This window comes from Leuciscus leuciscus (genome assembly GCF_965113295.1).
Source record: "Leuciscus leuciscus genome assembly, chromosome: 16".
Taxonomy (NCBI): domain Eukaryota; kingdom Metazoa; phylum Chordata; class Actinopteri; order Cypriniformes; family Leuciscidae; genus Leuciscus; species Leuciscus leuciscus.
This window is the reverse complement of record NC_138740.1, coordinates 2,653,210-2,667,716: the sequence shown is the minus strand read 5'-3', so window position 1 is coordinate 2,667,716 and position 14,507 is coordinate 2,653,210. Positions and strand designations below refer to the sequence as shown.

Sequence of the window (14,507 nt, the reverse complement as noted above, 5' to 3'; positions counted from 1 at the left end):
CATAAAAGTAAAGTTAGGAGGGGATGTTTCATTGAGGATTGTTGCACTGCAGCTGTCTTCTAGCCAGGTTTCATTTAGAAACATAAAGTCCAGGTTGTTTGTGGTTATTAAGTCGTTGACTAGAAGTGATTTATTTTTAAGTGAGCGAATGTTTAAAAGTGCTAACTTAACAGTCTTACTTTTTGTCCCCACAGCAATCTTAGTTTGACATGTAATAGGCACCAGATTAGTTGGGTTTGCTGTACGGCTATTGAAGGCCTTAGACTTTCTATCTTGTAATAGAACAGCAATAGAGAAAGATACAGGCACACTGGGTTCCCGCTTGTTCTGTAAACATTTGAGAAAGTTACTGTTATCATAGCAGGAACCCGACACACATCACTGAGAGCTGGTATCAGTTGTTTTTGGTTCACCTCGAGCAGACGGAGGAGGGTGTGAGCCCTGGCGTTGTGGCAGAGGCCGAAGAGCTCTCACAGGAGGAGGGGGCGGGCGAGCTCGGCGCGCAGGCTTTGGTGTTTGAGGTGCCTGACGTTTTTTGGTTGGTATCTGGGGGCTTGCAGCAAAAGAGTGTGATAGTCTGGTTCCAGCATGCACAAGTTCTTCCATTTTCTGTGAGAAGCACAGAAGTGGAGTTGCTGGCGAGAGTGAGAAAGTATCTGGTGAAAGGGGCTGTTGCTCAGGTGTTATAGGAGGCTGTGATATGCTGTCCTGGCTTCCCTGGCTGTTTTCCAGGAAGTCGTCCTTGGGTGCTGAATCTTGGAGCAGTTCTGATATGTCTGTCTGTGATGAGCTCTGTGGGCAGGGCTCAGCTGAGATGGTGTCCATGAGCAGAGGTTGTTGTGGCTCAGTGGTGTTATCATTGTCCTTGTGTGATATGTCAACCGCATGTCCATTTTGCTGCTGAAGTGAAGTCCCGTGTTCATTCATACTGTTTCCAGGTGTGTGTGTGTCGTTCAGATTGACACACACTGCAGAAGGATGATTGAGGGAGAAGTCGATATTGTCCTTTAACACTCTTGAACCAAGTTTGTTTGGGTGATGGCCATCCCGATGAAATAGTTGTCTCTGACTCCAGAAAAGATTGAAGTTGTCAATGAAGTTTACTCCTTTTATATTGCAGGTTTTTTGCAGCCATGTATTAATCCCAAGCAGCCGTGAAAACCTGTTTGTCCCTCTTGCTGGGAGTGGTCCACTGATGAATGTTTGAACTTTCAGTCTTTTAAGTGTTTCAAAAAGTTCATTGAAATCCTTCTTAAGGAGTTCTGACTGCTCTTTATGAATGTCATTCTTCCCCACATGAATGATGAGTCGATTTGCAGTCTTATGTTTCATTAGAATGTTCTGAAGTTCCCTGTTTATATCAGAAGTTGTTGCTTGTGGAAGGCAGCACGTAGTTGTATCCCTGCTGCTAATGTTTCTGATTATGGAGTCCCCCACTATCAGAGTCCTGGGCTCGGCTGAGCTCTGAGCTGAGTGCCGCTGTCTGCTCGACCTTGAGCGCCAGTTAGCATCAGTGTTAGCTACTGGCTGATACAGTCTGTGTTCGATCACATTCATCATGTTTGGGGATTCCTCATTTACATTCATTAGTAGGCTACTTCAAATCTGTTCTCAAGATGTATAGGTGTTTGCAGGAGACCAGTGTTTGCAATCTTTGTCAGAGCTGTATCTGGGGTAGAGGATGCTACTGCGGTAATATGTGAGGCTCGTGACAATCTGATGTCTCGAGTGCCTTTGGGTCTCGCTCCCTGTTTGTGCCATCGATTTGTAAGTCGATCGGCTTGTTTCTCTACCTGTCGAGGAGCACTAGTTTCATGGGACTCACCGGCTATATGCTGAGGGTGTCCATGACGAAGCTCTGTTGTGTGTTCCGTCTGGTTTGGTGGTCCCGTAAATAACTTTGTTTCAAGAACTGCAATCCTTTGTAAAAGTCTGTGGCAGTTAGTGCAGCAAGTAGATTCCAGAAGAGGCATTTTCTCTCTTATCCTTGTAGGCAGTTGTGTTTTCCTTTCCCCGGAATGTAAGCTGGTCGGGTAGAAGAATTCTGCGTTTTTGTGGTAATCCAAACTTTGTCGTTTGAGCACTGTGCTGATTTGCTGAAGTTAAAAATAGGTGATAAAAGGAGATCAAATATAAAAATATAGAAGATAAAATATAAAAGCGATAGAGCAAAGCGCGGAGCAGTAAGCAAGAGCGTCCGAACGGTAGCTGAGCTGAGCAGGAAGTCTTTAGTTTAACTTGTCTTAAAGTTTTATGCTTTTATCAATCACCTTCTCTGGTATATACCAGTGTGACAAACACGACTTTGTCCTGTTTCAGTTATGATACAGTTTTAAAGACACTGGATTCACTCCAAACATCCAAAAGAGAGAAAGCAACTTCTGCTGTTGTTAGAAACTCAATCTGTACAAATGTTGTTTTAGGTTGTTGGTCCTTCTGCATAAACTAACCGAGGTCTGACCATAAACAGTAGAAGAAAAGGGTCTGACCGACTAGACCTGGGCATTGTACGGCCCCTGGCCCACATCAGGCCCTCTGGCTATCCTTGAGCTATCTGGCCCGCTTGAGGTATTTGGTCAATTAGAGCTGGAGTCCATAACTTTTTTTGTGTGTTCAAAATTTACAAAAATTATATATTGAGCGAGTACATGAATACATTTTCCAAACCGTGTTTTTGTCTTATCCTGAATCACTATGGGACACCTATAATCAGTGTTTATATCCGGACTAGTTTAACCGCTGCAGAGTAGCCCAGTGCCTGCGTGACCTGTCATAGACATGAGAGAAGTAGATCCGGCTGCAGTGTTCTTCCGCGAGACGCATGCAAATCTGCTTATTAACCGCCAGAGTGCCAAAAGTTATGTCTACAAGATTTTTCTACATAAATGCCAACACTGGGGGCATTTATTGCTTTTTGATATAGTTAATGTGATGCTGGTCTTTGAAATACTTGCTTTTTTGTATAAAGTTGTGATGCTAGTTTTTGAAACACGGCAAAAAATGAAAATTGAAAATTTTCAAAACTGTTTTTGTGAATGTTCATTAAATAGTGATATAATTGTTTATTAATTTCCTGGGGTTTTTTTTTTTTTAGTTTTTTTTTTTATATAAATAGAAATAATATATTGGGCAGAACTGAGTTAACTGTATTGGTCCGGCCCTCTACAACCGCCCAAGTTTCTCATGTGGCCTCTTGGGGAAATGAATTGCCCACCCCTGGACTAGATCAACGCGGGTGCTTGACTATCCGAATTATCAGGTATAAATTTCAAGGTGGCTATTCTTCACCCCATCCTTAATATGGTTTAGGCTAGCCTGATCAAGGAACTCATAACAGGTACACATACACTTACCCTACACATATTGTGTGCGGTGGATGTGGCGGTGTGGCGGTGTGGCGGTGGATGCCCAGTTTTACCAGCCACTTTTTCCGGAGTTCAAATATATAAAAGAAAGTGCACTCGCATATTTTGAATTGCTTCAATACATTATTACTACATTTTTGGAGCATATGTGGGTTTTCCAGGCTCCCAATCAGGATCTGAAACCTCAAACTGATTGTCAATCTTCTGGAAATGGTGCCTTGTGTTCTCCCAGGGTTTCACTCAGAGAATGTTTTGTTTTTCTCTATGTATTTAATCAGTTACATTTTTTGTTTTTTCTTTCTTTCTTTTGCTTATAGGTTTTGAAATATTGAATAAATATGAAACAGAATTTGAAGTATGAGTATTGTGGTTATTTTCAACATATAATTGTGTATTTTATTTCAACTGCACGCACTAATGAAGTACTTTATGTAAGTAGTCTGCAATGAATGTAGAATCCTGTAATTGTGCACAATTTATTCACCACAAGGTGGCGCTGCACACCCGTCAAACGCAATTTAACGTCTTCACCATGGTCTTCACTCGTCTGCATCTACAATACATTTAGTTAATTCACATAAATCAGCTGGAGAGAGGGAGCATTTATTACAACTCCCGTCCGTTCCTGGATATACATCTGCTAACCTAGCCCTACTGAAATGAGCCCTATGCTCTACTTTAACCTGAATGAGCCCCAAGCGTGCACAGGAGGAGGATGAGTTAACCCTCTGTAGTGCATCCTCCCAGTGTCTGTCCGACAACTCAACCATCAACTCGCCTTCCCACCCGTTCTTCATTTTTGAAAGGTCATGGTTTTCCAGAGACATTACTTGAGAATATAAGGCAGGAGTGATTTTTTTTTGTTTCTGAGATCCATGTTAGAGGAAGTGTTGTGACGAGTGCTGTTGATTGACACAGTGACATCTAGTGGATGTTTTTGGCATAGCACACCTCAACCAGAGGGTAGAGATGGCTCAACCAGCTTGAGTTAAGTTAGGCACTCCTCTTAATGAAATATAGTGACTCAGAATGTGCTCCAACATTTGGTCGAGAAGGCAGATAAAGGGATATAAAGACATATATTTGAGAGAAATAAAAATGTGTTATGTTATAAAATCATGATATTTATCAGTTATCAGTGAAATGCATGCATGGTGAAATGTCTTCACAGACTCACATCCAGTTCTCATCATCAGAGCTATACTGGTTATCTTCCTCTTGCTTGCTTGTCCGTCTCCCTATCAAAATCCTCTTCTTCCATGTATCTAAGCAATTTGTAATTGTTATCCAGCACAGTACAGTACAAATGATGAACAAAAGATGTGATCAATTCAAATCAAATCACTTTATTGTCACAAAACCATGAACCCAAGTGTGTACAGGTGATGAAATACTTTCTTTTTTGTTGCAAACTCTGCAGCATTACAGTATGGATGACAAGTATAGAATATTTACACAACACACACAGTATTAATATACAGTACACAGTATCGTAAGGGACTCAATCCAGGTAGAGAACAATATATGGTACAATATTATATTATACACAGAGCATGAAATGAAAAACAATAATCACAGTATACATATACAGTGAGGTATGGTATGAATGAGTGGAAACAGAATGTCAGCGTGCAGAATAAAGTCAGAGTCCAGTCAGTGTAATGATAAAGTGTAGTGCATGTGAGGGTGAGGGGTGGGGTGCTGTGTGTGTGTTACTGGTACGAGTCCAGTCTGCTGGTGCAGGTTCTGCGATAACCATTGCCGGATGGTAACGGTGAGAGACAGTCCATGGCTGTACATAGCACACACCTGGTGTAGATGTCCTGGAGGGAGAGAAGCTCAACTCCAACACAGTTCTGTGCAGTTCAGGGTGGCGCTGTTCCTACACTATCAGAAATAGGGGTACAGTAGGAGTCTATTTCTGTCTCCCAAAATACAATCTTCACTAAGTACCCCATAGGGCTTATTATTGGACCTCAAGGTACATATATGTACCTTTTTGAGGGTCAAAAAGCATTAAAAGGTACATATATGTACCGTTTCTTTTAAAGGTTAAGGTACAATATTGTACCCTTGAGGGTACAGCCCCAGTGACAAGCCATTGTACCCCTAAAGTACCCCTTTATTTTATAGTGTAGAGGCAGTGATGCAGCCAGTCAGGATCCTCTGCACAGTACATGTGTAAAATGCTTTGGGTTTTGGTGTTCACCCTGAACGTCCTCAGCTGTCTGAGGAAGAAGAGCCACTGATGAGCCTTCTTCAGCACAGCATCAGTGTGGATGGGCCATGTGTGGTCACCGGTGATGTGAACAGCAGCTCAAATAGTTCATCAGCACCACTAACGCCGTGTAGCTTTTTCTCAAGTAGCTTTTTCATGAAGTCCTAACAAAACAAAATATGTATTTAGGAGGTGGTAAATCAATAAACCATATATCATAGTATTATTTTTAATTGTTGCACACTAGACTTACTATTGAATCCATGGGCCGTAACTCTGAGCTGTCACAGTAGAGCTGTTTGGGAATGTAGTCTTCACAGCGGATAACTGATGCCGTGCTGCACTGGTGGCCACAGAATCGTCCCGTCAACAACGACTCCACCATCTCTGGCCTCAGACCCGTTTCTCTTTAGTCTGGACCATGCGAACTGACCAACTGCGTGAAGACGGACCTGAGCATTGAGTGTGTTCAGTGCCAGTTACCAGCTCCAATACTTCTAGATGTAGTCTTTCTGTACAAGAACATAATACAAGCAGTCATAACAAATCAGCAATGTATTTAAAAGTGTAACATGCCTATTTCTTCATCAACTGGCTTCATCCAATCAGACAAAACAATAAGTTAATAATAACTCCAGAAAATTTGTTTTGTTGAATATAGTGCAGATGTCAGTGTGAGAGACCGTGTGCGTCTGCGGCTGATTATGGATTGCTCGTCAACTGAGTCTTCCTCGGTCAGAAGGAATAGGCAAATCCAATGGTGCAGTTTTGAGAATTTATTGAGGAGTCGTCAGGTACATGGAGATGATGAAGGTTTACAGGTAACAAATTAGGTGTGTTTATGGGTGTGTGTGTGTGTGTGTGTGTGGTTATCTGAAACAGAAAATACAATAAAATGTATATTAATAAACATATAGGCTATGGTTACATACAGATGCATAAAGAAATCACCCGCAGTACAACCAAAATCCACTAGTGGGAGCTCTAACACTATAAATTAACTTGCATAAATGCCATACATCTCCAAATGGTGAAAAAATGCCAAAAACAGGCGAACTATAAATTAAATATAATATTTGCAGTTATTTGCAAGACAATAACTAAAGAATATACAGTAGATGGCTACTTTAGAAGCGCATGTGGAGCGCCGTAGCGGGCCGCAGCAGCATAACAGTAGGGAATAACACGAGTATAAAAAACTTCGCCACCTGGGCTAATAACTCTGCAATAACGCGCCATTCATGCAAAAGCCGTACTTACATCTTAAGGACGCACACAGCACTCATACACACAAGATTAGCGCAGGATTAACAAAGGATGGCAATTTTCTGCACTGTTAATGATGCTCTCATGTCACTGGATCACACCAAAGTGAAAGTGCCTAGCGCAACCGCGATCGAGCAAAACTACAAATGAACACATGCATTATGGGTAACGTAGTCTATGTCAGGGCACAGACTTTTAACAGCCGCCCCTGTATTTGCCTGGCAAATACACTCATTCAAAAGTCAACTAGTTTGAAGTAATGCCGCTTGAATCCTCAGGCATTTCAGGGAGCTCCACCAGTTTAGTTACCGGGCGAATGTAGATACTGTCTTTAACCTTCACCTCAGCAGCTCGAACAACACCATCTGTCCCTGGGAAAACCTTGGTGATGATCCCAACAGGCCAAAGTCCTCTGGGAAGGTTGGAGTCAATGATCATCACAATTTGTCCCACAGTAGCATTATCAGTGGATTTCCTCCATTTATGTCTCAGCTGAAGCCCTGGGAGGTAGTTCTGGACAAAGCGTTTCCAGAAATGATCACTGATCACCTGACTGTGTTTCCATCTTCTGTTGGAAAGGGCATCATGAGGGCCGTATACTGCCTGTGGTAATGCAGCGTCGCGCCGCCCCATTAGCAGCAGGTTTGGCGTGATGGGGTCCGGGTCAGCCACATCAGAGGAGGCATATCCGAGTGGTTTAGAATTAAGGAGCCCTTCAACTTCTATGAGAGCTGTTAGGAGCACTTCCTCTGCCACAACTTGGTCTTTCAGGACGCCTTGCAGAGCTGACTTAACAGATCGGATTTCCCTCTCCCAGGTTCCCCCGAAATGAGGAGAGTATGGTGGGTTGAAGTGGAAGTTGATAGTCTGCTTAGCTAGTTGCTGCTGCAACTTTGGTACCATGCTCTCAAAGGCGCTCTGTAGTTCTTTATGGCCGCCCCTGAAATTGGTGCCCCGGTCGGACCACAGCTCGTACGGCTTCCCCCGGCGTGCAATAAACCTGCGTAATGACATTAAGAAAGAGTCAGTATCAAGGCTAGGGATGAGATCTAAGTGGATGCATCTAGTGGTGAGGCATTTATAGATGATTCCCCAGCGTTTCTCTCTCCTACGCCCAATCTTAATCAGGTATGGCCCAAAACAGTCTACGCCTGTAGACCAGAAGGGCGGTTTGTAGAGTCTCAGCCGAGATGAGGGAAGATCAGCCATCTTTGGTGTGGAGGGTGAGGCGCGCCATCTCCTGCAGTCCACACACCGGTATTGATGTTTCTTAATGGCCTGACGACCTCTGAGGATCCAGTAGGTGCGGCGTAACTCTGCATAGAGTCTCTCTGCACCAGGGTGAAACAGCTGAACATCATAGTGCTTTATGATGAGATGAGTCAGAGGGTGATCAGGTGATAACACAACTGGGTGGATGCTGTCAGGGTCTACATCTGTAGCTTGACGCAGGCGACCTCCCACTCTGACTAGTCCACTGAGGCTGTCATACTCAGGGGAAAGGGCGCTGAGACGACTGCTCGGGCGAACAGGGTTACCTGCTTGTAGGGCTTGGACCTCCTCTGGGAAGCTGTCCTTCTGCGCAGATTGAAGCAGCTGGGTCTCTGCCTCTAGGCGCTCACTTGCAGTGTAGGAGGTGGTAGCCGCCCCCTGCAGGGATTGGTGAGTGGCCAGAATCAAATCATCTAAAGATGTGTACTGTGCTGAATCTGGCAGACTTGGTGATACATTTGTAAGGCCACAGAAGGCAGTCTTTCTGAGTTCTTCACTGCCACATTCTGGGAACTCTGTCGGGGGCTTCGGCCAGGTGTCAGGAGTCTGTGTGAGAAAGTGTGGGCCCTGTGACCATCGGCTGGAGACCGTGAGTTCTGACAGTGGTTTCCCTCTTGTGATGTCATCGGCCGGATTATCATCAGAGTTCACATACCCCCACTGTTCCGGAGAGGTCAGCTCCTGTATCTCACAGATCCGAGTCCCCACAAAAACTTTGTACCTGCAGGAGCTGGACTGGATCCACTGAAGCACTGTAGTGGAATCTGTCCACAGGTAAACGGAGTGAAGGGGTAGTGAGAGCTCAGTTTGGAGTACCTTGGCCAGTTGGGCTCCAGTGAGCGCAGCACACAGCTCCAGTCGGGGTATCGACACCTGCTTGCGGGGCGCTACTCTGGAGCGTGCCATGATGAAGGTGGTGGAGATGTGAGCTTGCTGCTCTATGACTCTGAGATAGGCCACAGCTCCATATGCCTTCTCTGAGGCATCACAGAAGATGTGAGCCTCATATGTCGCGCTGTTGCTGTTGTGAGGAGGAGCGTAACATCGGGGGATGGTGATATACTGGAGATAGGACAATTCCTTTTCCCATTCGAGCCACGACTGAAGCAAGTTTCCTTCTATGGGCTCGTCCCATCCTCTCTCTGTGCTCCACAGGGCCTGCACAATGAGCTTTGCTCTTGTAGTGTAGGGGCAGATATAACCCAATGGGTCATACTGACTGGCCAGTACTTTGTAAACATTGCGCAGCGTCACAGTTGTGTAGATTACAGGGCGGTGCTTGTATCCCAGGACGTCAGTAGTGCAGTGCCAGCTGAGACCCAGTGTTGACTCCTGGGGATCAAGGCTTTTAAGGTTTAGCCACAGTTCACAGCTATCCGACCTGGCTGTACCTGGCAGATGAGCGACCACCTCAGGGATGTTGCTAGCCCACTGTCGTATCTCGAATCCACCTTGGATAAGCAGCTCTCTCATTCTGTCAATGAGCAACTTGGCCTCTTGTGGGTCAAAAAGGGACTGCAGGCAGTTGTCCACGTAGAAGGCTGTGTGGACAGAGTCGTAGATGTCTTTGTAGGTGTCTCTGTGCTCCCTTACGTGGCTCTGAAGGGCAAAGGTAGCACAGCAGGGGCTACACGTTGTCCCAAAAGGCAGGACTCTCCACTCATATACATCTGGGGGCCTCTCTGTTTCACAGTCTCTCCATAAGAACCGCAGCAGGGGGCAGTCTTCAGGGAGCAGGCGGATCTGATGAAACATGGCCTTTATATCTCCGCTCACTGCAACAGGATACTGGCGGAAACGCAGGAGTACACCCAGCAGTGTAGGCCCCAGAGGAGGTCCTGGCAGGAGGTAGTGGTTAAGAACGGTCCCCTGGAACTCAAAGGAGCAGTTAAAGACCACCCGAGCTTTGTTGTTGTGATGTACAATGTGGTGTGGTACATACCAAGATTCAGCAGAGCTATGAATCTCTTCGGGAGTCAGCTTTACAACATAACCAGAATCTATCAACCTCTTGATCTCCTGGTTGTATGTGAGTGCCAGGTCAGGATTCTTAACTAGCTTACGCTCGGTGGATCTCAGAAGGCCTTTAACTACTTCAGAGGAGACATGCATCTGTGGGAAGTCCTTCTTCCTGAGCAGGGGGGTGGCATATCGCTCTACACCATCCACAGGTACTCTGATGGTATTGGCCTCTAACATGGCTATGGCCTCTCTGTCTTCCTTTGAGCGTGTGACCTCCTTTCCAGGTCTATGGAGGGGAGCATCTAGTTGCCACAGACGCTGTACATCCTGTTGAAGGGCAATGGCAGGGGAAAGGCATGATATGTTCAGGCAGTGCGCCTCCCCTTGCTGTGTGGGCATACTGCAGCTCGGACCCTGGATGGCCCACCCGAGCTTGGTGCAGACGGCGACAGGTCCTTGGGCTGAGCCTCGCAGGATAGAACGGACAGGAGTTATGAGGTGAGCATTATCAGAGCCGATTAACACAAGTAGCTGTATTTGATCGAATCCTTCAAGCTGCACTCGCTGTAGGTGATGATACTTCTCCTTTAAGAGCTCCACTGGGCATGACTGTTCAGCTAGGCTGAGCTGTTGGGCGGTAAAGGCATGCGTTATGTTGTAACGTATTTTCGGCTTGGCCTTTGGGGACACCTGGAAAGAGACATAGCCTCCTTTAATATGGATCACATCTTGACGAATAGTACGCAGAGACAGAGTTTCCTCCTCCTGAATTAAGCCTAACGACTTGACAGCAGCAGGGAGTATAATGGTTTTTTCTGAGCCATCATCAAGAAGAGCATATGTGTCCAGAGATTTCCTTTGATGGTGTAACTGAATGGGCACAACCTTAAGCATTACACGGCCAGAGTGACTGATAGGAGCCAAAAACACTCGGCTGGTGCTCACTGTTAGGATATTCGGGTCCCTCCTCTTCGCTTCAGCCAGGTCATGAAGCACTAATAAGTGCTGTTCTCCACAGGTGCTGCACATCTTCTTAAGAGTGCACTGCTCAGGGGTATGTTTACGGCCACAGCGCCAGCATTTGGATTTTTCCTTTATCCAAGAAGCTACGGCTTTGAGGTCTAGCTTCTTAAAATCTACACAGCCACTGAGGTAGTGCTCTGTCCCTTCACAATATGGGCAGTATGGCTTAAACTGCTTCTTCTTAGAGGAGGAAGAAGGATTAGTAATGTGTGCCTTAGTGTACATCTTCGGCTGTGTTTGAGCGGGATCTGAGCCATAATAGATGGATGTAGACTTACTCTGTGCCCTGGACCCTGCAGAGGCTCTGGGGTTGCCCCTCTCTGGGCGTGGTCTATCTGAGGGCTGTGGCTGAATGGCTTGCCGTGATAGCTGTAGAACTTGGGACTTGCGCTCGAGCCACCCGGAGAAGTCATACATATTGTAGGTGCAACTGCTGCCAGTGCGTATGATACCACGTGTGATGCAGTACTCGATGAAATTGTCTCTGTAGCTAGGCGGAAGCTTAGTGAGTAACCTGTCTACGTGTGAACCACACTGGAGCTCACTGGCTGCTACATCGTCCATAGTACTGAGGAGGCCCACTAGGCTGGACACCGCCAGGGAGAAATCTTCAAAGGCTTGAGGATCACCTGCCTTAATAGGAGAGCAGTTAAGTATAGCACTCAGTTCACTCTGGACTAATTGCCTGGGTTGCCCATATCTCTGCTCCAAAGCTCTCATTGCACTAGTGTAGGGAGTGCGGTCGTGAATATAGCGTCTGGCCACTTGTAACGCACATGGATGCTCTAACTGATCTATTAGGATGTGATATTTATACTCCTCTGTGAGATGAGCATGTGGCCCAAGTAGGCTGTCCAGTCCTTTCTTCAGTAATGCAAAGTCACTCTCTCTGCCTGATTTGAATGTCACCAGTCTAGGCTTCGGGATGCCATATGAAGATGCTAAGATCATCTCCATCAGGTTTGGCTGGGTGACTTCTGCTACAGGAAGTACTGCGGCTTGTGCAGTAGATGCAGCAGGCAGTGAGGGGTAGACAGAGACTGGTGGATAGGCAGCAGAGTGGGAGCTGGCAGAATCAGGAGGTGGAGCTGCGTAAAGCTGGCTATAAGTCTGCGGCGCTGATATCCCAGATGGTGGCTGATACAGTGGCGCTGAGGCTGCAGAGAAGTCGTGGGATTGTGCAGAGAGTACCTGGGTGGAGCTGCCTGGAGGCTGCGGGTGGTAGTATCTCTGACTGTATAGGGGCTCAGCCTGACGTGGTTCAAGCCTTCCAAACTGTACTGATTGGGCTACTTGATTGACGGGTTGTAGAGCAGGCTGAATCACATGACTCATTCTGGGGGGCGGAGCAGGTAGCGGTGCCGGCTGAATACCTGGATGGGCCACAGGGATTCTCAGCTGGGGAGCAGGCTGTGGCGCGGGCCAAGGTGCAGACTGTCCTGCAGGCTGAAATGCAGTATTCACCCTGGGTTGCAGTACAGACGGTGTCACTGGCGGTTGCTGAAGCACAGGTTGAGGTACTAGCATCGCGCCTGGCTGCTGTGCAGGTTGAACTACAGGGTTCGGTGGCAGCGGCGCTGGCTGAATATTTGATGTAGGCTGAATAATAGGGCTTAAAGGTAGTGGAGCTGGCCTTGATGCTGAATGGAGAATCGGGCTTGCATTTTGCAGTGGTGAAGATGCAGTAGGTTCTACTGGCCTTAACAGGTTCACAGGTGTTCTAATGTCCTGCCTCACTGCTGGTGCCAGGACGTGTAGCTGATCAGTAGTATGGATGTTGCTCATGCCCATACTGCTATGCTGTGGTGTTTGGAGTAGAGGAGGAAGCGAAGCGGCTCTATCTCGCTGTTGAGCATCACTCTGAGTAGGGAGAGGACTGCATGACTTACATGCTCGCTCCAGTTGTTCCACACGCTTGGTTAATGCACCACTGGTCTCCTTCATAGTGATTTGCATCTCATTCATCGTTTTCAGTACACTGCCCCATGCTGCCTCCATTCTCTTCCATTTTTTCATCTCCTTCTTCTTCTCCTTATCAGATTCCTCTGAACTGCTGCTGCTTGAAGACGCTGTCTCCTCTGGATCAGGTAGGTCGTGCTCATACTCCGCCAGATGTCCCGGAAGCTTTCTGCTCCTTCTTGGACGGGGACTATAATTTGGACTATTCTCCTGAGGAACTTCATCTTGTGGAGTTGCCATCTTGTTGACTCAGCCAATAAACATCCGGCTCGAAGGACCACTTGTGAGAGACCGTGTGCGTCTGCGGCTGATTATGGATTGCTCGTCAACTGAGTCTTCCTCGGTCAGAAGGAATAGGCAAATCCAATGGTGCAGTTTTGAGAATTTATTGAGGAGTCGTCAGGTACATGGAGATGATGAAGGTTTACAGGTAACAAATTAGGTGTGTTTATGGGTGTGTGTGTGTGTGTGTGTGTGGTTATCTGAAACAGAAAATACAATAAAATGTATATTAATAAACATATAGGCTATGGTTACATACAGATGCATAAAGAAATCACCCGCAGTACAACCAAAATCCACTAGTGGGAGCTCTAACACTATAAATTAACTTGCATAAATGCCATACATCTCCAAATGGTGAAAAAATGCCAAAAACAGGCGAACTATAAATTAAATATAATATTTGCAGTTATTTGCAAGACAATAACTAAAGAATATACAGTAGATGGCTACTTTAGAAGCGCATGTGGAGCGCCGTAGCGGGCCGCAGCAGCATAACAGTAGGGAATAACACGAGTATAAAAAACTTCGCCACCTGGGCTAATAACTCTGCAATAACGCGCCATTCATGCAAAAGCCGTACTTACATCTTAAGGACGCACACAGCACTCATACACACAAGATTAGCGCAGGATTAACAAAGGATGGCAATTTTCTGCACTGTTAATGATGCTCTCATGTCACTGGATCACACCAAAGTGAAAGTGCCTAGCGCAACCGCGATCGAGCAAAACTACAAATGAACACATGCATTATGGGTAACGTAGTCTATGTCAGGGCACAGACTTTTAACAGTCAGTACTCACTATATTCAATCATTTCCTGCCCAAATTCCAGAGATGATGGCACAGCTGATTTGCTCATTCTAGGAGCTATACAAACATGAGTATCTATGAGATATGGATATATGAGATGGATATATGAGACGGCCATGTTCATTCCTCATCCCCAACAGGACTGGTTTGCCTGGCTTGCTCCATTTCAGTTGTAAAACAAGAAATGTCCATTTAAGCATGGTAAATGACTGTGCTTTAACTACAAATACTTCATTAAATCTACAGTTACTGTGTTAAAACTATTTTGAGTGTTGTGTTACTGTGGTTTACAAATATTAGGCTACACAGTGGTTTCTGTGGTAAAAGCATGGTAAGTGTTGTGTT

The 14,507-nt window shown here is 45.9% G+C and overlaps 1 protein-coding gene and 1 long non-coding RNA gene across 2 annotated transcripts; both read right to left on the bottom strand.

Moving 5' to 3' along the window:
* Positions 1-5,319: 5,319 nt before the first annotated feature.
* On the bottom strand, positions 5,320-14,219 carry LOC309476811. The gene is made up of 3 exons (XR_014198374.1): positions 14,154-14,219; positions 5,837-6,095; positions 5,320-5,747 (listed from the first exon to the last, which is right to left on the bottom strand). It is a non-coding gene; the product is annotated as an uncharacterized lncRNA (long non-coding RNA).
* Positions 6,436-9,040, bottom strand: LOC309478563 (uncharacterized protein). Its single transcript, XM_082142180.1, has 2 exons — positions 6,844-9,040; positions 6,436-6,456 (listed from the first exon to the last, which is right to left on the bottom strand). Exon 1 carries the CDS (start codon positions 9,025-9,027, stop codon positions 7,096-7,098), a length of 1,932 nt encoding a protein of 643 aa, XP_081998306.1. The 5' UTR covers positions 9,028-9,040; the 3' UTR covers positions 6,436-6,456; positions 6,844-7,095.
* Positions 14,220-14,507: the final 288 nt, after the last annotated feature.